A 23169-nucleotide genomic window follows, 5' to 3' on the forward strand; every position below is an offset into this window, starting at 1 on the left:
TCAATGAATTTGTTTAACTACATTCTCTATTACATATGTACAAAATTTTCAGTAAAATGTTAAAATATACAAAATTTGCTACATGAATTTTGATTGGCAACACAAAGTGATTGAACATTTATTGAGCAAAACGTTTGATAAAATATAGCAAATGTACAAAAAGTTGAACTAATGCATCTCATTAAAAAAAGTCAACGGATTAATTTAATAATAATAAATTAGAAAATAAATAAATATCAGTTAGCAGCATCACCAACACTTGTTAATTCCGAACTATGAACTTGCAAAATCACTGTTTCACTATCATCAGTCACGACTTCAGCGTTTGAAAATTGTTCCTCGTTTTCTTTTGTACTGTCACTTTTTATTTCCGACTGTTCCATAACTTCTTCACCTTCATCTAAAAAAAAAAAAATAGAAAAAAACACCCAATACTCGCAAATCGCTTACGCAAAATAAGGAGATCTTTTTCATGCGTCGTCACTTGTTCTTCCTCTTCGAGCTGCTCTACTTGCTCCTGGGAAGCCTCCTCCGTGACGTGATTATTCGGAATTCGAAACTCCTCAATTTGTGTGTCAAAATCGTCAGTTGTAACTCCCGACGCCTTCAAAATATCTCCTAAAACCGACGACTTACCATTTTCTTTACTCGGACTTGGAGGCGTTTCCGCCGCCGCAGGCGTTGTGGCTTTGGGGGTCACAGTATTTACGATGTACAACGGGGGTGACGATGTGGTAGTCGTTTTCCCCACGATTTTACCTCCAATTGGCAATACTTTAATCCCCCCTTTTGAATTAAGCAACGATAGCGGTATGACTTTCTTCGTCGTTGGATTAGTTTTGACAGTTACGACTTTGTGTTTTAAAGAATTGATATTATTGGCGGCAGTGACGAGCTGTGGGGTGCTTGTGGTGACGATTTTGAATTTCTCGAAATTTTTCACGGAGATATTTTTAACGAGAGGTATAGACAAAGTCTTTTGTAGAATACTAGAGGTATGGATCGTTTGAGCGTTTGAAACGACGATTAGTTTTTGACTCAATGGGGTCCCCGGTTTAGTGATGGTCTTTTTGGGGCACAGTTTTATGTCACTAGTGCCTGGTGTTGTGATTTGCTTGAAAGTTAGACTCTGGGTGGGTTTAGTCGTGGTGAGGAGTTTTGGACGAGGGGCTTGGTTCTCATTGGAACAACTTGGAGCTTCAGATTTTTGGGGATAATTATTTATCTCGTTTTGAATCTGCTCGATTGTTTCCTCCCCACTAGGGGGCAACACTAAATTTGTCGTGATTTTGGGGCCGTTTGACGACTGCATAATCGGACTAAATGGAATTTTTGTCTGAGGCTTCAGCTTCATCTGTTCTTTCAATATTGCGCCTTTCGTCCTTTGCCTACGGACAAATTAATCCTAAAATAAAAACAATTTTATGAACTGACCTGTATATTTGTTGAGTACGACTCATCTTAGGGGGGCCTAAGAGGTGCTGCGCCAGACTACTGTTTTCTGTACAAATGGGCAGTTTCCGCTTCTTGCTGTCTTCAATTTTGGGGGTTTCAGGTACGCGGAATTGAGCCGCCTTGCTTGTTTCAGGGATAGTTTGTACGGGGGGCTGTACCGGGGTTCGTTTACGCTCGGTGGAGGCAGGATGAGGCAGTTGTTTGTTGGTTTGGTTGGCGGTTTCGGCCGCTTCGTCAGCGATGGCCGAGTAAGCAGTCTGTGGGGCCATTCTGGGGAGCAGAGGCACGGATCTGCGCCCCTCTTGCGCCCAATCTTCCAACGATTCACTCAAGCCTGTAACACTAAATGCATGGTTTAAAAGGGGGAGTCAGGAAGCTGTCGGTGCTTACTGATATGCAATCGTATTGAGCTTCTCATCATTGACGGCTCTCCGGATTTCGGCCTTGTGGCGGTCTTGTGGGATATTAAGCACTTGACTGGTGTCCTTGAGGAGTTTGCGTTTGTCGGGATTGAGGGGGCCTTGGGCTCGCAACGCCGAAACAAGATGAGCATAAGCTTCCAATTCTGGAAAAATCGGACAGGTTGGAAGGACTGGTGCGATTTACGTAAATACCTAAATTCCTCAAACTTTGCATGGATTCTTCTTTTGTCATATCCAACAGCACGGGCCACATTGTTGCTTGCTTAAATTAAAGTCATATTTAACAATACCTGGTGGAAAACAGACGAAAAAAATCAATTTTTGTTGTAATGACAGCGTCTTATTTTTTGAGGTTATGTTCACTATCGACTCCTTTTGGGCAAGGATTGTTTCAGTTTTACCACAATTTTCACATTATTTCAGATGATTTTTCGATTAACCACAATGTCGTCGCCAATTTTTCCTTGTTTTCCAAGTTTATTGTTTTTATTTTGGAAAAATTCTTTGGGAAAGTTTGACAACCTGATCGAACGAACGGCGCCAACTTTACATTTTTAAATTAGAGCGGAGTTGCCATACTTCTATTCCCTCGGCGTTGCCACTACCAAATTCACAAATAAAACAACATTTTCTCTTTTAATACTTTTATTATCATCGTGAAATTCAACTCAAATTCAATGAAAGCATAATTGACAAGTAATTTAAATTTTTTATGTATTGCTGAAGGATTTTTATAATTCACAATCCTCCTGACTTGTGCAGGTAAATTTGTTCAAACTTTTTACTTTTCTTCTGCTTACTCCAACTTGTAAAAACAATAGTAATTGCAAATACTGTCTGGTAGATTCAGTTCAAAATCATTTTAACAATATTCAATGTTACTGGTTACACTTTCTGCCTCATACCGTAATAACTCATTTCTCGTACTCAAAATAGAGCCGGTAAACGGAATTTACCGGACAGTTTCAAATAAAATATATTACTTGTACACTTTACGTTGCAACTTGTTTTTAAATAAGAGAAACCAGAGATTGTTATAAAATGTAGCCTCAAAAGTAAAGTAAAAAGATTTAAATTATATTTTTAAAGTGAAAGTGCTTGATGATTTATTTCTTTTTTTCAATTGTATAGAGTGAAGTGAAAATACACAACATAAAAAACGTCGGAATGAATTTAGTTGGCTTTTTGGAAGTAATTTCGTAATCATTAACACAAAACAAATTTCGACCGACTCGCCTTCTCCCTGTAAAAAATGAAAACTTAATTATAATACTGTTTATCCTTCAAAATAGAATAAAGAAAATTCTTAAAGGAACGAGTCTAGCGAGTATCCACCCCAGGCACAATCCATCTAAACATTCAAAATAAAAAATATCACAGTATAAAAAAAACGACATTTTCTAACAGTCCTGTTTCTGTTGAGCTATAGTATGTTGCTTGATATACCTCGCATGCATCTGTCTCGCCTGATTCAACACTCGAGTGACGTCATGTTTCCTCACCATTTTATCAAAATGCATCGCCATCTCATTATAGTCCATACCCTTACTTATAATGTGGTCGCGGTGTTGCAAAAGCACAGTTATACATAAAAACATAAGAAACGCATTGCCTCCACCAAATTCTTTAGGTGGAGGGAGCAGCGAAGGTCGGATGGTTTCCGTCACCTCCTCGCAGGAATTCGTCATGGGGGCCCCATTCACCGGGAGTGAAACATGCGAAAGTTCCTCTTTCTCGTTTCTAACCACTTTCTTCGCCGATTTCGACGACGTAATGACTTTGATAGGAGTCACGGTTTTTGTAGCTGAGGTTTCGTTGACTAGCGTAGGCATTTCACTGTCGTACTCGAGATCGGCTTGTTCGTCGGGTGTTTGCATGGAAGTGGGACTAGTTTTGGACAAGAGAGGGTTCTCCCAGACAAAGATGTCGTCACTTTTCCGCTTCTCCTTGTCTCGATTTGACTGCAAACATATATATATTTTTTTATTTTCTAGATATAAAATAACAAACCTGTGGGATTGCAGGTTTTGTGATCTCTTCCAGGCGCTCCGTTTTTACTTCGCTGCTTCCGTCAGTGGAGGGGGACTCTGACAATCTCTCGATGTATTTATCGCCGAACACTTTCCGGTCTAAATTTTCCAATTCCAGTCTCAACTCTCGTGTCACAGAAGTGGTCAAAGGAAAATACTCTTGGGAGTCGTCAGGGCTGTACTCATCGAAAGTGTCCTCGTTTGAAGTCGACGAATAATGTCTCGTTTTATCCAAGCTCGAACTTTCCGAATCATCGAAACTCGATTTAGTGAGAAGAATTTTCGGTTTATGGACGTCACTCACACTTGTCCCCATTCGAACTAACTTATCGGAGAATTTATTCTTATTTGCCGCAGCAAAGTTCAGAAATTCATTCAAATTTTTTACCATCTTGCCTTTAGGTTGCGTTTCATTTTCTTCTTTAATCGAATTGTCGAGCCGTTCAAGGGAAGAAAACAATTTCGCTGCTGCTATCCGATCCTTCAGATCCTTAAAATGTCCACTCTTTTTCGTGGTTTTAATCAAACTTGTCATACTCGATGACAAACTATTCTTCTTCGCATTGTTAACTCCGTTATATAAAATATAAGAATCGGATTTGGCTTCTAGTGGCGACACCGATCTCGGTCTGAGTTCGTTTTTGGGCGACCTCGGCGATAGTTCGGCATTTTTCGGTGACGTTTCGTTACTTTTCGCCAATTTTTGTTGCGAGAGGGCAGCATCGTCTAAACTTTGGTGTTTCAACTTAATATCTAAAATATTATTCCGTGATTTACTGATAGTCTCGTCAAGACTATGATTTTGTCTTTTGACAGTTCCTGATTTTTTCGTCGTGTAATTACTGAGCGAAATCGATGAGCTTTGACGACGCAAAGCACAAACTTTGGTGTATGCGTTCTCGCGAGGCGTTTTGACTAGGGGGCTCATGGGGGGCGTCGCCGAGATCGGCTGGAATTGTATATCGTACAGTTTCAGTTCGTTTTCAGGGGGATACGACGGCAACGAACTCCACAACACTTCCAACATGCGAAGGGAGTCCTCGAAGGCAAATTCGCGTTTCATTTCGAGGAGGAGCCATCGGTAGCAAAATAAAAGATCGTCAGCCTTGAAAATGACAAATAAATCGGGGATTTTTGACACAGGAGTACCAACCTGATGTGATTTTAAATAATTGTAAAATTCAGAGTCGTAATACATTAAACCTTCGGCTAAATGAGTAAATTTTTGAGTCATTGCGATTCCATCAATCATGAAATTCGTACTGAGGCGCTGCATAAGGGCACAAAAACAGATGTAGGCATGGGCCTCGTCGTTCATAGTTACCAACAGAGGAGACGCCAAGTCGCTCATCCCTTGGCAGTAGCTCACTTTGGGGTGATTTAGGGCATAACTAAAATTATAATCACAATGATTAAAATGCAAAGTTGCATATTTTGCGATATAATTGAGGTCATTTACACAAATAACTTATAGTATCCATAGCAGGCCAAGGAAAACTTCATGTCTTATCAAAGTTTTTTTTTAATCGTTATCAATCATGTTTTAGTAAGTTATGTAACATGCAAATGTAAATGTCATTCACTACAATTTTGTCTTCCGTTGGATGAACGATTTTAAACGATTTTATTGGCTTATTGGCCAACTCACTTACGTGGTCAAAATATTAAAAAGCGAAGCAATATTTTGATTATCGTCACTCCCGGCGTAAAAAGGATGATGCCTATCAGTCCTTAGGACATCTTTTCGGACCATTCCTGTAGTATATGCCAATTCCCCAGCCACTGGCCCTTGAGCAATTGCCGCCTTCCAGGTTTCCCTCAAAGTCACATATTCCGCGGCTTTTCTTTTAATATAATCCATTCTTTCCCTTCCTGTCATTCCCTCGGGATAAACGTTGAGTAAATGTTTCCAAACGACTTTCCTAAAATCCCCGTGAAACTAGAAAATCAAAATTTCGGTCTTATTAAACCTCAAACTGGGATCAATTCCGCCAAAATAAATGACATTTCTAAGCTCCTTAGCGTATATTATTTGTCCTACAGGGTCTAGAAAAGATCTGAATTCGGAATCGGATAACGGAGGCCTCGGGGGCTGTAGCGGAGCATTTCCGTCGTCCCCCAGAAACGCCCTTTGTACCAAGTTAAACGTTTTTCCCATTTGATTGAAAATTCCATGAAGGCGTGGCGACGGTTTGGCTTCTTGGCATGTAGAAGTACGAATTTGAGTTATAATAGGGAGGTTTTGTTTTAGTTCCCAGTCGTCCGAACATTCCTCAAAAGGCTTCAAGTCGACGCGGAGGCATAAACAGGGCTCTGTACTGTTCCCCACTGACATATTATAGGCCCTGGAAAATATCCGTGAGAAAGGTGATCCATAAAACAGGGGGCAACGCTACTTCAAAAACGCTGCATCCAAATCCCAGTCTGACAACAACGGCATGTACGTCTCGTGCCCACTAACGTCGTACAACCGATAACAAATCGCAAAGTCCCCTTTGAGATCAAAAGCTTTGGCTAAGATACTTTGCAAGACCTCAAATGACGTGATTTGGGGATCCACACTGAACTTGCGCAGCTCGGGGGGTTGGGATCCCTCATATTTCTGAAAAGTCGGTTTGTATGTGTGCAAAGGGGGGCCATGTATGCTTACCTTAACTTTGACACGAACAGCCTCGCGGCTGTAGCCGAAGACACCTGACATTCTCGGATTTGGTGCGCAAAGGTGGGCTCAATTTAAGTACTTTCACAGGAACATCTTGAAGTGAGTCGTGATGTTACAAGTGACCATAAACAATCACATTATAAATAAAAAGTTTGACATTTACCCGTGACATATGTGTGACATTTTTATGCAATGTCAAACAGCAGGGGTGGCAACGTAAGGGATGAAAAATGGATTTGAATGCCTCGAAAGTTTGAAACTGTTTGAAAAGAAATTAAATGGGTAAAGGAAAAGTGTGGTGATAATGGAACTTATCTACTTCCTTCAATGCTAATCTAAAAAGAGTTGCGGTAGAATATATAATTTGCATTTTTAATGGCTTTAGAATAAATTACCTTATTACACTGTTATCAGGACAATTTTAACCAGAGTTCTTATTTGACTGGAATTTTGTTGTTATTTCTATTTTTCAACACTCACCGTTTCACTAATGTAAAGTGTTCTGAATAAAAAGAATTAGCAATTAGAAAACAGTCACTCAAGTGAGAAAAAAATCGAGAGAATGTTTATTACGAAACAGGAAACTTATTGAACAATTCACCTGAATGCATGGCAAATGTAACTTAAATGCGTTTATACGTATTTTTAACACAAATATAAAATAAAAATTATTTTTAGATATTTAGTTTCCAATATTATTAAAAAAATATACCACAAATTGAGTAAAATACTTTATTAACAACTAGTCATAATAAATAGTTCTCTTCTCTTTATTATAAAATAAAATTGGTATTTATTACAAACTATCCATTAACCGTTACAGAGTAATAACTGCCGCTGACTGATAGTATCCATTTTGAGCTGAAGTAAATCTGACTGATAAATGTATTTGCTCCAGTGTTGTCTTTCCAAAATAATAATCTTTGTATCTGTCTAAAATAAAACTAGCATCAAATGATTCTCTCCTCTTGTTGTCTATATTTTTCTGAAAGTCTTCGTTTTTGCGGAAAATTGTGTTCATCAAAGTTACGTGTAATTTAACGTTATCATATTGTTTCCTCACCAAACCTGAAATCGATTAAAATCAATTAAAATCGTTAATTCATTGATTAAAAGATTTTTTATCCTACCATTCCTGTAAAACGCATCCAAAATTTCATCTGCTGCTTCTTGCAGACAATCAACATCCCCTTTGCTGTCTAGACAAACTTTCCCATACAAAACATCAACTTCATGAGGATCATCATTCAAAATTTCAATTCCTTTCATCACGATTTGCGGCTTTCTGCCTGCGAAAATTTTTTGAATGTTATTTTGGCATTTATTTAACATTTGTTTAGCTTCTTCAATTTCTTTCTCGTCTAAAAGAGCCAGAGTGACTATAGTAAGATGAAACTTTTCCACTTTTTGAAAAATTGTCCCATCAATGCCCCTAGTGGAGGGTCCTTGAAGAATTTCTTCTTTAAATTTGAGGAAATTCCGCCTAATAATGTCAGAATAAATAGGAATTGAGACAAAATGGGTTATTGATAGCTTTTCCCGCCTCGACAGTAAAAGAAGAGCTATTTGTGTTCTTGCTGATGCCACGCTACGCTCACTATGGCCCGTTATTTTCACAATAGGGTCTCCACCAGGCTTTGGTACTTTAATCAAAGTACTTGTGTTGTCTTGCAATTCTCGTAATTTAGACCCACGTGGACCCACAATTACGGAATGTAAAGCACTGAAAATGACAATTAACAACGAAAAATGGTCTCAACTAAATTACTTTGGGACGTAGAAAGACGTAATAAATTTGCCCGATTTTGTAGGATTGATTTCGTAATTATCTTCCAAATCACAACAGTCTAACATTTCGGCTAAAAAATATACAATTATGAAACGCACGCAATTTTGTTATTTTCGTACCATCATTGTCGTCGTAAGGGGCTAGTGCGGAGTGCCCTGTTGGCTCGTTATTTCTAGAATCGTTATCGATTGATAACATCCAGTAAAACTTGTCCCTTTTGCCCTCTTTAAAGTTAATTAGCTCAACTCGTTCGGGTAAGGGGGCCCTTGAGAAGAAAAAACTGGGGAAAGGCTCACCATCACCCATTTTGACATGGGAGTTTATGTTTTTCGAAAAATATAAACTGGAAATACAATAAATCTAACTACTTCATTTTTTATCTCAATTGGTATTCAATGCCAGATTTATTAACTCAATTAAAATTAGTTTTTTGATTCGAAACCGAACATTTTTGACACCTAACCATATTTTTTTAGGTTGGTACTAATTTAGCAAATCCGGAATTTCACTCATTCGCGACATTCGTGTCTGTCTGTGTTCGCGATTTTAATAAAAGTCAAACGTGACATTGGTCTTTTATTTTTTATTTTAAAACCCGGTGATAACAAGTCGGAAATCGTTGTTTGTTTACTAGTGATAAGAATTGCTTTTAACAAGGTGTGCCCTAGCTACAATTTCCGTGGAACAAGCCATAAAATCAATGAAATGTTTTTGAATTATTTGTGGATTTTGGGGTTAACAACTGCAGTGTTTTGTGTAAAACCCGAATTTGTTTTACATCGAGCCAAACGCGAGACATTCAAGTCGATTGTGGAGGATCCGGCATGTAACGAAGTTAAAGTCCTCTGTAACAATTTAAGTGAGAATGATGATATTTTAATATTGGAGTGTTTACAATCGCTGAATCCGTCGAGATTGTCTGATTTGAGAAAGGAGTGCCAGAATGTGATTTGGACCCACATTCGAGCTTTGACGAGTGATGCACGAGTCAAGGAGTTTTTAGGCCGGTATTGCTCCCGCGATTTGGAGAATATCAACTGCGACAGTTCCTCTGGAGAGTACCTCAAATGTATAGTTAACAATAAAGAAAAAATCACTGATAGTTCTTGCAATAATGTGTTATTAAGACTCGAAGGAGTTGCGTTTCAAGACTACCGCTGGATTGCCAATTTTTTGGAACACTGCAATGCGGACATTGAACGCCTACACTGTGGCAAGATCGACGGCACCTCTTGGACCCAATTCGAGACGGTCACGTGTCTCCAAAACAGCATTCTTAATGTCCACGATGACTGCAAACACGAAGTTTTCAAATTATCCGAATTACAAGCAGAAAATATTAAACTTGACCGCCAATTGTATATGGCTTGTGCGGAAGACCACCGACGTTATTGTAAGCAATTTCCCGCCGGCACCGGCCGTATCTTTACCTGTCTCATGGACCAACCCAAAGACCGCATCACGAACGAATGCCACAAGCAACTCCTCAAACGCCAGAAACTCATCTCGCAAGATTACAGAGTCAGCAAAGGCTTAATGCGGGCTTGCAAGGACGATATCAGGAAGACTCACTGTCGTCGACAGACCTCCAACGACAAAAATATACGCCTTGCACAAATTCTCCTCTGTCTGGAAAACGTGGCGAAAAACGGAAGCATGAAAATCGACCCCGATTGTGAGATCGAGTTGGTGGAACATCGCCGGTTGCTCATGGAGGATTTTAGTGTATCACCGGAAATCGTGGACGGGTGTAGTGAAGAAATCCGGAATTATTGCCAAGGATTCGAGGCCGGAGGCAAGACGATACATTGTTTGATGGACCACGCCAGGTTCAAAAATGTGAAGAAGAGGCTCGGGGATACGTGCATGAGAGCTGTAAGTGATTATTAACAAATACAAGTGCACTAAACGTTTAATTAATTTAATTTTTTTCAGTTGGAATCCTTGGTCAAGGAAACCGACGCTGGCGAAGACTGGCGCGTGGACCCCGTCTTGCATCAGGCCTGTTACCACGTCGTGCGAACCGTCTGTCACGACATCAAAGGTGGCGACGCCCGTGTCATGTCCTGCCTAATGGACAACATAGGCGCCGATCACATGACCGAAGAATGCGAAGACGCTCTGATCCAAATCCAGTATTTCATTGCACGTGACTTTAAACTTGACCCGAAGTTATACAGGGCGTGCAAAGAAGACGCGGTCCGAATTTGCCACGCCAATACGAATTGGGAGGAGTCGCAGAAAGACCAGCCCACTTATGAACCGCAAGTTCTACCTTGTCTTTACAGACACGCCTATCCCTCCGACGACACCATCAAAATCAAGACGAGTTGTCTGCAACAGATCCAGCGAGTGATGAGGCAAAGGGCGATGAGTGTGGACCTTCAACCGGAAATCGAGGAGGTGTGTTTGGACGATTTGGCGCTGTTTTGCTTCGATAAGACGAAAAGGGGAGAGGAGATGATGTGTTTGCAGAAGAATTTTGATGATTTGAAGGATAAGTGTAGGGAGGCGGTGGAATCGTTTACGGAAGTGGAGGCTCAACATGCGGAACTCAATCCTTACATCATGCAACACTGTCGTAAGGAAATGGAGACTCTGTGTAGTTCCGAGTTGAAAAATGACGAAGGGGATATAATGGAGTGTCTCATTTCACATAAAAACGATCTTTCGGTCAAGGCCAATCCGGCATGTAGAGTCAGTATAGAGCACTTCCAAATTATCTCGTTGAAAGATTATAGGTTCACTTATAAATTTAAGATAGCGTGTAAACATTTTGCAATGCGGTTCTGTGGCAAAGCCCGAACTAAGACTGAAGTTATCACTTGTCTCAGCGAGAAAGTCACCAATGATACAGTGAATGGTTTGAAGAGTGCCGTTCCGAAAGAATGTCGGCAACAATTGAAAGCGCAGCTTTTACAACAGAGAGAAAACATCGATTTTGAGCCGAAATTGAAAGCTGCGTGTGCTTCTGATATAAAGCTCCACTGTGCAAATATCGAGCATGGCCATGCTCAAGTCTTGGAATGTTTACAAACCGTTAGAGAGAAATTGACTGATCGGTGCGAACAGGAAGTTTTCAAAGTTAAACGACAAGAAATCTACGACAATTCGGTCGATTACGCTTTGACTACAATGTGTGGGGACACAATAGAACAGTTTTGTTCGCATCACGACCGCGAAACCGTTCTCGAATGTCTGAAAGTCAATAAAGACCAAAAAGGCTTCAGTAAAAAATGTCGATCGATTGTACTACACCGAATGGCCGAACAAAACTCGAATTACCAACTAAATCCTGCACTGCAAGAGAACTGCAAAATGGACATAAACAAGTTTTGTGCAAGTATTATTAACAGTAATCACGGTAAAGATTTAAATGGGGCCGTTATTAAGTGTTTAAAAGGCTCATTTAAGAAAGGAGTCTTGTCGCATAAATGTGAAAGTGAAATGGTCTACATTTTGCGGGAACAAGCACTCGATGTCAGCTTAAATCCTCTGATTAGAGTTGTTTGTAAAAACGAATTGGAAACAATTTGTAAACCTAACGAGGAGGATTCGGGAAAGACGGAGGAGTGTCTCAAAAACGCACTGATGGAACGCCGAATAATGACGCCCGAATGTGGAGTTGAAGTGGCGAATATGATAGAAGAGTCGCAGGCTGACATTCAGGTCGATCCACTTCTACAGCAAGTATGCGCTTTGGATTTATTGAAATTTTGTAAAGACGTGCCGCAGGGAAATGGCAGACGTGAGTAACCAGAGGGCGTGGCTAACTTCGTCACGCCCGTTTATTCGTTTGAAATTTGACTAACTTTTTATTATTTGCAGACATCAAATGTTTGAGGATAACAATGGAAAACAATCAACTATCGGCTGAATGTAAAGATATGTTGACTAAAAGACTGAAAATGTACGAAAATGCCGCTCAGGTGCGTTTTTGTTGTGTTACGTGACTATAATTAATATTGTTTTGTTGCAGGTAGCGCCTCCTCCTGGTGACTTCCACGAGTTATACCATCAAGTAGTGGGTTCACCTGCGAAACATTATTTCTTTTTAATGTTTTTTATGTTGTTGGGGACTGTACTTTTAATTGGTATTTTGTTCGGGCGTTCCTTTAGGCGACGAATGACGATTAAAAATAAATGATTTTTTATAAGTGTATCTTAGTGTACGTAACAAATTGACTTGTGATAAAATATTTTAAATAAATAAATCAGATTTTATTGTCTTAACAAGGCCAAAAATACAAATATTTGAGTGTCATTAATTGTAAATATGGTGGTGTCATTTGCCATTTTAGCTAGGATAAGGACAGATGTTAAAGAATAATATTTAGGTGACGCTTTCTAAATTGTTTGTATGAAATTTTAATAATAAACGATTCGAAATAGACCTTGTTTGATTTTAATGTAAAAATTCAAACTTAGCGCGCGCGCACTGTGTCTATGAACCAGTCGGTAATGCAGATTCCGCGGAGCAGTGAGTGTTAAAGCGAAAACAGCATCTGCCATTTTGCGAAGGTGTTTTAAAGATTATTTATTATCGTGCATGTTGTGTTCGGGACAATCGGGCGTAGCGCTAAGTTTCCGGAGGACCCAACAAATGTTTAAATGGACGCATCGTCCATTATCACACAAGTGTCAAGGGACGACGAACAGTTAAACAGTTATCCTCCCGAAAAAGGTAAATAATAAGTGACAGGTCGGCTCGGGTCTCGCCTCCGGGACAGCTGGTGCTTCGGGGGCGGCGCACCAGCGACCCGCGAATGTCGCATCAAGTAGGCGTGATGCACCGTAAACAAGATGCTAGGCGCCGCAGACCAGCTAACCTTGAGCGCGACCCTGGGATTGGACGCTAATTTTTCGAATTCTTGGCAAATTTGCGTCTTAACAATCGCATTTTTTCGATTCTAAGATCCAAGCGTATGCAAATGGTGCATTCCACGCCTTTAAATGACCTCCTTAGGATGAGGCGAGCTGTCAAAAGCTTTCACATTTTTCGCCGCCACCGCCGACTCGATTCTTTCACTTGTTACAGGAACGCTACCGAGGACTGAAAATGACATATCAGAGGAGAAAATACCGACGAGTAATAACAAGAAGAGCAACAGGGGCTTTTTCAGGTCCCTGTTCTGCTGTCTGGGGCGGAAGAGCACCAAGAAAACCAACGCGGAGCAATGCGTCGACGGTAACCAATACATACCGGGAAGCAGTTGCACGTACCTCTTACCGCCCGTCCGACACCAGGATATGCACAAGAAATGCATGGTGATTGATTTAGATGAGACTCTTGTTCACAGCAGTTTCAAGGTATGCATAAAACGAAAATTGTATTATGAAAAAAATTGTCTGTCAAAATTATTTATTGAAAAAGTACAGTAGGCTATGGCAACAGTTCCACCAACTTCTAAAACAATACCAAATGTCCTTGTTGGCCAATTGTTGCTAATGTGCGTTTTTTTTAATAGTTTGTTATCAAATTCAGGTAATTACACGTCGTTTATCGTACTTATTAAGCAGATGCTGCGTGCAGGATTTGTTAAAAAAACCTGATTATCCCGGTCTTGGAAATAAATGACAGGTGTCACTGTTGTCATTCACCAGTCCATCTCAGTTCTTGTAATTAAAATCGTAATTTGACCGAGATGTTGGACCTTGACGTATAAAAAGCGATGACATTGGCCCCTGCATTCCGATTATGTAATTCCGGTGCGAAAAAAAAAATTGATTGTGAAAGCATAATCCATTCATGTCTTTATAGTAAACAGATGGATGGCGTCGGGACGCCGACGCTTCACCGATCAAAAACTTTTACGCTGATGAAACTGTCAGTATCTCACTTATTAGATTTCATTCATGAATGATGAATTTGCTTTGTTTTATTAAAAAAAGAGGCACCTCCTACACATTCATTGATTTTTTATTGTACCTGCAGAGAATTGAATTGTTTTGTGGGTGTTAAAAATGTATTCATTTCCAAAGGCTTTGTTAGAGTTTGATTGAGAGATAAGTAAGTAAACAAGAGTTTTATTTAAGGAAGTTCTATTATTGCTATTTCCGGTAATTGATCTACTTTATTAGTTTTTATAGGAGGTGCAACTATAGAAAAGTCTAAGTTTGGAAATGGCCAAAGACTAAAAAGACATCAAGGGCTTTTTAAGGAAACGAATAGATTTACAATTTGTTCCCACGAATTATTTAATTGTTGATAATGAAATAATGTTTTTCTAAATGGGATTATAACAGATAAGATTGGAAAAATACAAAACTGTTCAAATGTTTTTAACTTTTAGATAACAAAGATTCTATTGTTTTCTTTGATGCACTTACAAAAATTCTAGAAAAATAGGTTACTTTCATATTTCGGTGCCGAAATAATTTCAAGAATCTGAATATTCATGAAAATTCTTATGGTGGAATAATAAACACTTAAACGGTACGAATGCTTTGGCTTTGTTTATTTACAAATGGTACAAATGCAAATTTTATTGATCTACAAGATGTCAGGTTTTTGCTATAAATATCTATTCGTAGAAAACTTAGAACGTAAACAAAAACATATTTTAATAGCGTTAAAAATAACGAGTAAAAAACAAAAATATGGAATTTAATACCGTAATGCATCCCAAATATTGACTCACTAGGATTTTTTAATCATTCCCCAAAAAAACAGTAAAATTTTATTATGTTTGCGTGACATGTTTGGCGGACTGCAGACTAAACACAAGTGTTGTCGTCATTTCAGCCGATCAGCAACGCCGACTTCGTAGTACCAGTTGAGATCGACGGTACCGTTCACCAGGTGTATGTGCTGAAGCGGCCGCATGTGGACGAGTTCCTGAAGCGTATGGGTGAACTTTACGAATGCGTCCTATTCACCGCTTCGTTAGCGAAATACGCCGATCCGGTGGCCGATCTGCTCGACCAATGGGGTGTTTTCCGGTCGCGTCTCTTTAGGGAAAGTTGCGTTTTTTATAGGGGAAATTACGTAAAAGATTTGAATAAATTAGGACGGGAGTTGCAGCAAATCGTCATCGTGGATAATTCGCCGGCTTCCTACATATTCCATCCAGATAACGCTGTAAGTGGATGTGAAATCATAGACAACGAGGATTCTGATTGGTTATTTCAGGTGCCAGTAGCGTCGTGGTTCGACGATATGAGCGACTCGGAGCTTCTGGATCTGATTCCCTTCTTCGAGAAGTTGAGCAAAATGGACAATGTGTATACAGTGCTGTGTAATTCCAATCACCCATATAACAGTAGTGTGTCACAAAATGGCCCTTCGAACCTAGCCAGTATACAGAATAACTACTCGCCGCCCAATACGTAGCGAAAAGTTCCTCGAGTCAAATTTATTGCCAAGGTCGTTTTCTATTTCATTCATGGTTTTTGTTTCGGAGAGTTCGATTTTGTACCGACCTGGTAATGTATTTATTACATTACGAATATTATGGATAAGTGTAAATATGTAGGTAAAAATAGTAACATATTTTTTATTAAGTGAAAGAAACAAAAGTATTCTATCCCGCTTGAAAAGTTACCGAAAGCTATATTTAAAAAACAGGTATTTTTACACGGACGTTTTTATGCTTTTTTTGCTTTTATCAAGGGACCTACGAAGGCGTAAGTCCGAATAGACGGAGAGAGAATTATAGATAGTAGACCACATTAATCTGCATTTTTTTTTCTTTAATTTTTTTAAAAAGTTAAATACTCAAAGCATTTTATTTTTATCGACGGCGATTATGATAGTATAGTCGAGTGTGTTTCGTATTTGTACTAGAGACTCGTAAAACAAAAAGCGATAGATGTGACTAAACAATCAATCATATCTCGTTTCGAGGTGATGTTATTTGTGGGAACAAATCGTTCCAATTGTTAACAGTGGCCTTAAAACAAATATCTGAACTTTTTTGAACATTTATGAAAATTTTACTGTAGATCCGTCACTTCTACAGGAAAACCGCTCGGTGACGTTAAAACTATGCCTTCAAGCATCACTGAACTGTCAAACAATGGCAGATTATTGCAAGATCGGTTTGTGTATTCAGTACAAAAATTTTATTTTAAATCTTATAAATTGTTTGATAAGTTTTAAAGTAAAGTTAGTCGGTTTAAGTTATATTATTTTTCTTGATTTAAAATCACTGTACAGACATATATGTTATTTAGTAATATATTCTTACTATTAAGATTTTATTAATATATTATAAATGTATATTTATCCATTGTATTGTGTGAAAGTTTATTATTTTTCAAATAAGCAATATTTTATCTGCCTCACATCCAACATTAACGGACCCTTTAATTAGGTTAAGGTTTTTATATCCAAATTAACCGGGTTTGGTTTTTAGAAACAGCAATAGTACAATGTGGGGTGAGAATGGTGTAATTTAGCTAATTAACATTATTTTTTACATGATTAAACTAATTTGTTGTTGTAGAGAATTATCATTATTATTGTTTATGTTGATATATAGTATACTTGTACATTTAAACACTTGTACAAAAATAAGTGTTTTCATATAATTGTCATGTGAATACATATGCCTTGATTTGTAAATAAAAGCCTGTCATTTATACCCAAAAAGACTCAATTCAATTTGTTCACCCAATCAAAATAGCCGAAGCGCTATCTAGTAAAGACTCTTATAGGCTTACTTTGTCCTAACACAATAATATAAAAAAAACATTTCCATTTTATAATTGTTTTATTACTATTATCTCGCCACGATTGTCAATTACTGAGACAAAATCAGGTACAAAAAAAAGTTATTTCACATACATGATATGTTTGCACTTTAATAAAACCTTAAGATAAAATATATAAAAATAATAACAAGAATATTTATCACAAAACGTTTCCTTTTTATTAAAAAAATAAAGTCTAGGATTTAATAACTGGATACTTTCTCTTGCAGTATTTGCTGGTAACTGGCCTAAAACAAATATTGGAAATTATTATTAAAAACCAAAAAAAAGTTGAATAGGAATAAAGGAATCTACATTTTCAGACAACTTAGGGTTGGTAGCAGTGTATCTGCAGTCAAGTCTCTTTGTTCCAAATACAAATAATGCTTTTTATAATGAGTTAATTCTACGCATTAGTAACGTTTACCGGTTATTGACACCGCTACCAGCTTTGCAAAAATAAAATAAAAAAATAAACTTTTCTTTCGACTGAGTTAGAATAATGAAGTTTTAATTATAGATTTGCTAGTTTCAGGTAAAGCAAAAAATGTTTTTCCTCTGCAGTTTTCACGTAAAATTAAAGATAATTTTTTTTTTTCCTCCTGTAAACTCAATCCGGGGACATACTGTATCAATTCATTGTTTAACTCACTTTTAATGTAGTGTACATAATGCCTAATTCCCCACTCTCCAAACTCGGGTCCAGAAAATTATCGACGAAATCGAGCTCCGAGCCCAAATCGGGTATCCTCGCTCTCACCACTACGAATAAAAAAATCGGAAAAAGATCGTCCATATTCCACACGTAATTCTCCCCTAATAGTTCCTGTGCCACTGGTGTCATCTTTTCAACTGTCTGTCTTATCACTAGCAATTTTTCAGTCGGCGAAAATGTAGTTTTCAACTGCTGTAAAGTCTCAATTGCATCTTCGAAAATATGCGACGTAATAAGTTGGTCTTCCGAATGAAAAAATTTCCTAAAAACAAACACAGTCGCGAGAAATTGACCCAATTATTTCTCTTACTGGTCCACTGAAAGAAATGTCATTAATGCATAGTCTGACTGTTTGTTCCATTCCATGAGCGTTCTTTTGTACTGTCGTTCCTGTTGTTCGTTTTTGAGGGTAAAAAGGGTAAAAAGTGGATGATGGACTTTGGGTAAGATGAGTGGGTAAAGTAGGGATTGATAATTGATTATCTCTTCGGAATCTTCGTTTTCGACGAGGCATTCTTTGTCGTATGGGGGAAGGGCTGGGAATAGAAACCGGACGATTTCGTACAGTCTTTTACAAACATAATGCAACTCGGCTATGGCGTGTCCAAGGAGGAGAGGATGGGCCCGTCCGCCGTACGTCGTGGTATACGCTTCAGATACGTCTGTAAGGAGAGATCCTAACGGATGGAAATTGCTTTCGAATGCCTGAAATTTCGTCCATCAAACACGGCCCTACTGTCTCATTGATTACTTACCTTTGATAAATAACTCTTAACTTCGGTGTAGGTCCCCATGTCGAGTTTTTCCCGACCAAAAGGCGGGATTATGTCAAGGTTATTCAATGAATTATGAAGCTTCTTATCATTTTTTGTCCTTTTCATTGAGTTACTGTTTGATAAGTACACAGCGACGTTCTGCCAAATTTTTTGCGTGTCGAGTGACTTTGCACCGTTTTTTTCGGGGACTCCCAAAATCTGGTGGCACTGTTTGAACAAAGCTTTCCATTTTTGGTGGACGGAAGTGCAGAATGTCTTCGAGGGAGTTTTCTCCGATGATCGGAAAAACGTTCCGTTGGAAATTTTTATACCTTCGTCCCAGGATCCGCTCAAGTTACCCTCAATGGTATGTCCAGAAGGTAATATGAGGGTACCTTTACCGTACAGGATTCCGGTACCACGAAACTCGCCTTCGTATCGAGTACCATCCTCGAGAATCATCACGCCTTGGCCCTGGTAAAAAATGGGATATTAATGATAAAACAAAAACACTACTACCAACCGTTAGGACGTCCTGGTTGAAAATCCCTTCGTAGTATATACCATCAGAGGTGATTATTAGTCCATTTCCGTGCTTCTTGTTGTCCATCCAGTTACCAATGTATTTCTCGCCGTTGGCGATGTCATCCATGACGCCGTAACCGTTTTTCATTCCGTTTATCCAATCGCCGATGTAGAACGATGCTGCGTTGGCCATGAAATTACCTTTACGGAGGAACCCATGTCCATGGGGTTGCCCATCTTTAAAGTGCCCTTTGTAAACGTCAGTATTGTTGTAAGTGAAGACGCCAAAGCCGTTCTGCTGGTTGTCTTTCCATTGACCTTCGTAAATCCCTAAGGAAACAATAGAATATAAAAATTAAATTTTTGGTCTAAATGGACTGTGATTCTGAAATTAATTTGGTAACACTGAATAATGAATGTGGAAACATATCTTCCGTCTCTCTCTTTTATTCGGTGTTGCAAACTTAATTTTAAATCCCAAGCCACTATGTTTGGAAATTGTATTATTCAGAGTATCTTAGTTGAGTTCACTTACCAACATTGGGTATCTCCATCACCCCATACCCACACAACTGGTTATTACAGAATTGCCCAGTGTACACCTTCCCATCGCTCCAGTGTACTTTCCCATTCCCTTGCATCTTACCATTGGACCATCGCCCCGTATACGTCCCATCCTTAAAAAATCCATTACTCCTGAAAACGTAACTCCCATTTCGTACTGCCGGCGGTTGCAACGCTTCACTTTTATTCATCGCCGCCTTGATAGCGTTTTGTAACGCGTGAAACCACTCGATCTTCGCTTCGGGTTCGCTTGTGCACAACACGAGCGTCTCTTCAGGCATTTTAAGACAGATCTGGTACTGTTGCGAAGCCTCGTCCTGCTGGGGCTCAATCCAGATCGTCGTGAGGTTGTGCAAGTGAGCCGTGGAGCCGTTCATGTGAACGAAAAGGTCCGAAAACAGGACGAACCAGTGCGAACTGAACCGACTGGCATTTTGCAGGTGAATGGGGTACTTATGACTGTCGCGAATCAGACGCCGGTCAGGTGACTTCAGATGATCAACGATTTTACCAGAATTCGACCAAAACGCTCGAGTTTGTTCGGCCTGGTGCTTCTTGTGGACTTGCTCATCGACAAAATCGGACCATTTCGGAACAAATGTTAACTGTTTCGAATAGTTATCGAATATCGTGGTGTAGGTTTCGAGTTTGTCGAGAGGAGCGAGGAGGTAAGTCGAAATGATATTCTCCTCATTGTTTTTTTCTTTCTTAGTGAAACTATCAGGTCGCTGCTTGTACAAGTTTGGTGAGATTTCTATAAGTTTTGATATGCTTAGAAACCCGTCGATACTAATCACGTTAAATATCGTACTGATGTAGTTCTTGTAGACGAAAATAAATTCGTCCAAATATCGGAAAATAACAATATCACAAAGTGAGATCAGTCCGTTACTGTGCTCGAGCAAAGATTGCACATTAGCGGCCCAAAAATACAATAAGTCCATGTAACTTTTACACAACTCATCATACAGGACCGTATTAGCCATATTAATGTTCTTCTTTTGTAGAGGCTTTATTACAGTACTCTGCACTATCAACATTTCTTCTAAAAACTTCTGCTCGTCCAATAGAAAATTCGCGAAAAAATTATCACCACTGGAACCAATATTTAAGACGGTGTATTGCATGCTCGATAATAAATTTCTAAACAACACGATCGGTTCCTTGACTTCATGGTGGCCCTCAAAACAGTATAAATCCACACACTTGCTAGCCCCTTTTCCGAAATAACTCAAATTTAAATTGTGATTCAAGAGGGCCGTGTAGAAAGCCCCACATACCACGTCTTTGACGCGGTCTTCTTTACTCGTGTTGTACAATTTCGGCGAACTTTGATCCATGTTACTGTCCATGGTGACTTGATTGTGGTCGTTTCGGCCCCAAATGTATGCCCTGCCATCTAGCGTTAACACAGCGGCGTGGTAATTTTGAACGGAGACTTTGCGAACGCCTATGTTTGATAGTTTGGTAATGATCATGGGGCGTTCGCGCTTGATTATGTCGCCGATTCCTGCAAAATGGGAAGCAGTTAGAGGGCGCTAGTCATGATGGAAGCAGTCGATTTCAGCATTTCGCGCCCTTTGAAACAAAAATAGGTATTCAAACAGCGATAAAATTCTTAAAATATTCTCCATGATATTAGAAATATAACACACTGTGATACGGGCCAATATTTGGCCCATTTTTTCGAGAACTTGTAAAAATAACATGAGTCAAGCAAAGCGCAAGCAAAATAAATAGTTCTTATTTTAAATCGCTGAAATGGACTTTGCCTTGCAATTAGGCGTCTACTCGAGGGTGTAGCCCCCTTTTGTTAGTTTACTGCATATAAAATACCTGTTGCCTTCTCCACACCCTCACCCCGTGTCCCGACAAATTTATGTAAAAACTGCCGAATCGGATTATTTAAACAATCATTCGGCTCCAAATGTCGACAATCTGGAGCGAGAGAAATATCGCAATTGTGAGACTCAAACCAACCGTTACCTAACTGGCCGTGGATGATATTTCCCCAAGTCCAGACCTCGCAGTTGATAAGTTCTGATCCAGTTTTCACAATACTCGCTACTCTGTCTTTGACTTCGCTCTCGCTGAAGTCTTTTTCGGACGTGCATTGGCTTAAGGAGCAAACCCCGTCGTCTTTGGAGGCCGTCCGGGGGACACTCAAGTCGGGATTGGGGTCGACGATACTGTTACAATCGGAGCTTCCGCTCACATGTCGCGACAACGTGACGACTTTATCGCCGACGGTTTTCACTCCTTCGTAGACGAAACTAGCGACGTTTGTCATGTTTTCTTTGATAATTCGAGTGGGTTTTTCGGTGCATTCGACAAGGTACTCCTCTCCAGCCGACGACATGCGCGAGATCTGTCTGGAAAGGAATTCTTTCGCCGCTTCGGTGTTGCGGAAAATGATGTTTTTTTCGACTTTCTGTTTGTCACGTTTCTCTTCCTCATCGTCAGTGAGAACGGCTCGACGATCAGAGCTTACACTGCTGTCATTTTTACTACTCGTCGAGGTGGTCTCAATGTCGTAACTGCCTGAATTCAAAAATTTAAACAAGAATTTAGGTGGAGTGACAAATACCTTGGATTTTAGTCCCGAGGGGGCACATGTCCGAGATCGAGGTTTGCGAGGCAGGCGAGGTGAGTTGTGATGCCGATAAACATTGAGGGCAATTTGAGACAAAAACATCCTCTTCATCGCTGTCAGTATCATCGCTTTTCATTTGTTTGCTAACTATGGCTATAGCGAAGTCGTTGCCCACATTCGCGCTATGTACTGTCCTCCCATTGAAAAAAATTACTTTTCTGGGTGTTTCCGAGTTGATTCCGATTTGAGGCATGTGCCCCATTGCCCACAAGTGGCCCCAGTCTGTTACAAACAATAGTCCATACTCGCCAACTGCGATTTTGCTCACTTTCATTTTACATTTGGTGCCGGTGTGGCCCCTTGAACACTGGTAGTCTTCGAGTAAACAGATTTCGCTACATTTTTCTAAGTTTTTTGTACATTTATACACATTTCCGTCTATGTCTACCACATATAAACTATCCTTACAGCAATCTAAATCTATGACTTTCCAATCTTCGCAATAATCCAAGGAAAGATACGAGGAATTTTCGCTTGTTTGTACGATTCCATGATATAAACAGTTGCTTGTTGTTTGGATATACAGGTGGTTATCAATATTGCTTATTTTTTTTATACTTTCTTTGATGTCAGTCTGAAATTCCACAGTTTGAGTCAAGTTCCATAAACGAATATTATTGGCCATTGTCTTAAATTGTACTAAAATTTTGGATGGATTGAGGAAGGAAATCAAACGAAGCACCGGAACACTAATAAATAATTCAAACCACACCTTCCCATCCTGATCAGCTGATTGTCAAAATGACAGCACCACTGAGACAGCACAATAAATTCAACATTTAACCAAAAAATACAAGAACCTGAAAGAACACCACTTTTATATAAACATTAAGCCAAAATATGGCCATTTTGTGTGTTGCAAAAAATTAAAAAAGCCTTTCAATAATTTCACCATTTTGACAAAT

The 23169-nt window shown here is 39.3% G+C and overlaps 6 protein-coding genes across 12 annotated transcripts; 2 read left to right on the forward strand and 4 right to left on the reverse strand.

Annotated features, from left to right (window-relative positions):
* Positions 1-6: 6 nt before the first annotated feature.
* Positions 7-2411, reverse strand: LOC123013769 (BRCA2-interacting transcriptional repressor EMSY). Its single transcript, XM_044412540.1, has 5 exons — positions 2070-2411; positions 1846-2020; positions 1435-1797; positions 451-1388; positions 7-400 (listed from the first exon to the last, which is right to left on the reverse strand). The coding sequence occupies exons 1-5, from the start codon at positions 2128-2130 to the stop codon at positions 237-239; spliced, it is 1701 nt and encodes a 566-aa protein (XP_044268475.1). The 5' UTR covers positions 2131-2411; the 3' UTR covers positions 7-236.
* Positions 2412-2504: 93 nt separating this feature from the next.
* LOC123013768 (TBC1 domain family member 25) lies at positions 2505-7098 on the reverse strand. 6 transcript variants are annotated; one of them, XM_044412536.1, is made up of 10 exons: positions 6965-7098; positions 6733-6904; positions 6558-6662; positions 6304-6509; positions 5878-6252; positions 5560-5829; positions 5061-5298; positions 3888-5012; positions 3380-3838; positions 2505-3120 (listed from the first exon to the last, which is right to left on the reverse strand). In XM_044412536.1, exons 3-10 carry the CDS (start codon positions 6606-6608, stop codon positions 2953-2955), a joined length of 2892 nt encoding a protein of 963 aa, XP_044268471.1. In that variant the 5' UTR covers positions 6609-6662; positions 6733-6904; positions 6965-7098; the 3' UTR covers positions 2505-2952. The 6 variants fall into 6 exon arrangements, with proteins under 6 accessions (XP_044268471.1, XP_044268472.1, XP_044268469.1 ...); XM_044412537.1 differs by having other exon boundaries at positions 5061-5177; positions 5232-5298; positions 6558-6904; XM_044412534.1 differs by having other exon boundaries at positions 6558-6904; positions 6965-7097.
* A 189-nt stretch (positions 7099-7287) lies between these two features.
* On the reverse strand, positions 7288-11171 carry LOC123013771 (activating signal cointegrator 1 complex subunit 1-like). Its single transcript, XM_044412541.1, has 6 exons — positions 10924-11171; positions 9254-10692; positions 8478-9203; positions 8338-8428; positions 7700-8292; positions 7288-7637 (listed from the first exon to the last, which is right to left on the reverse strand). Exons 3-6 carry the CDS (start codon positions 8662-8664, stop codon positions 7387-7389), a joined length of 1122 nt encoding a protein of 373 aa, XP_044268476.1. The 5' UTR covers positions 8665-9203; positions 9254-10692; positions 10924-11171; the 3' UTR covers positions 7288-7386.
* On the forward strand, positions 8888-12751 carry LOC123013767 (Golgi apparatus protein 1). The gene is made up of 4 exons (XM_044412533.1): positions 8888-10233; positions 10294-12106; positions 12187-12287; positions 12338-12751. The coding sequence occupies exons 1-4, from the start codon at positions 9064-9066 to the stop codon at positions 12503-12505; spliced, it is 3252 nt and encodes a 1083-aa protein (XP_044268468.1). The 5' UTR covers positions 8888-9063; the 3' UTR covers positions 12506-12751.
* A 76-nt stretch (positions 12752-12827) lies between these two features.
* Positions 12828-16945, forward strand: LOC123012616 (phosphatase Herzog). The gene is made up of 4 exons (XM_044410655.1): positions 12828-13042; positions 13397-13668; positions 15104-15439; positions 15491-16945. The coding sequence occupies exons 1-4, from the start codon at positions 12970-12972 to the stop codon at positions 15689-15691; spliced, it is 882 nt and encodes a 293-aa protein (XP_044266590.1). The 5' UTR covers positions 12828-12969; the 3' UTR covers positions 15692-16945.
* A 198-nt stretch (positions 16946-17143) lies between these two features.
* On the reverse strand, positions 17144-23159 carry LOC123013249 (alsin). Of its 2 annotated transcripts, none has more exons than XM_044411672.1 (8): positions 22199-23159; positions 21448-22152; positions 19583-21121; positions 19046-19377; positions 18523-18996; positions 18078-18472; positions 17705-18029; positions 17144-17300 (listed from the first exon to the last, which is right to left on the reverse strand). In XM_044411672.1, the coding sequence occupies exons 1-8, from the start codon at positions 22887-22889 to the stop codon at positions 17256-17258; spliced, it is 4506 nt and encodes a 1501-aa protein (XP_044267607.1). In that variant the 5' UTR covers positions 22890-23159; the 3' UTR covers positions 17144-17255. The 2 variants fall into 2 exon arrangements, with proteins under 2 accessions (XP_044267607.1, XP_044267608.1); XM_044411673.1 differs by having other exon boundaries at positions 21598-22152; positions 22199-23157.
* Positions 23160-23169: the final 10 nt, after the last annotated feature.

The sequence above is a fragment of the Tribolium madens genome, unplaced genomic scaffold (assembly GCF_015345945.1).
Source record: "Tribolium madens isolate multiple individuals breed KSU strain unplaced genomic scaffold, Tmad_KSU_1.1 Scaffold_96;HRSCAF=242;Tcas5.2_LG5, whole genome shotgun sequence".
In the NCBI taxonomy this organism is placed as follows: Eukaryota; Metazoa; Arthropoda; class Insecta; order Coleoptera; family Tenebrionidae; genus Tribolium; species Tribolium madens.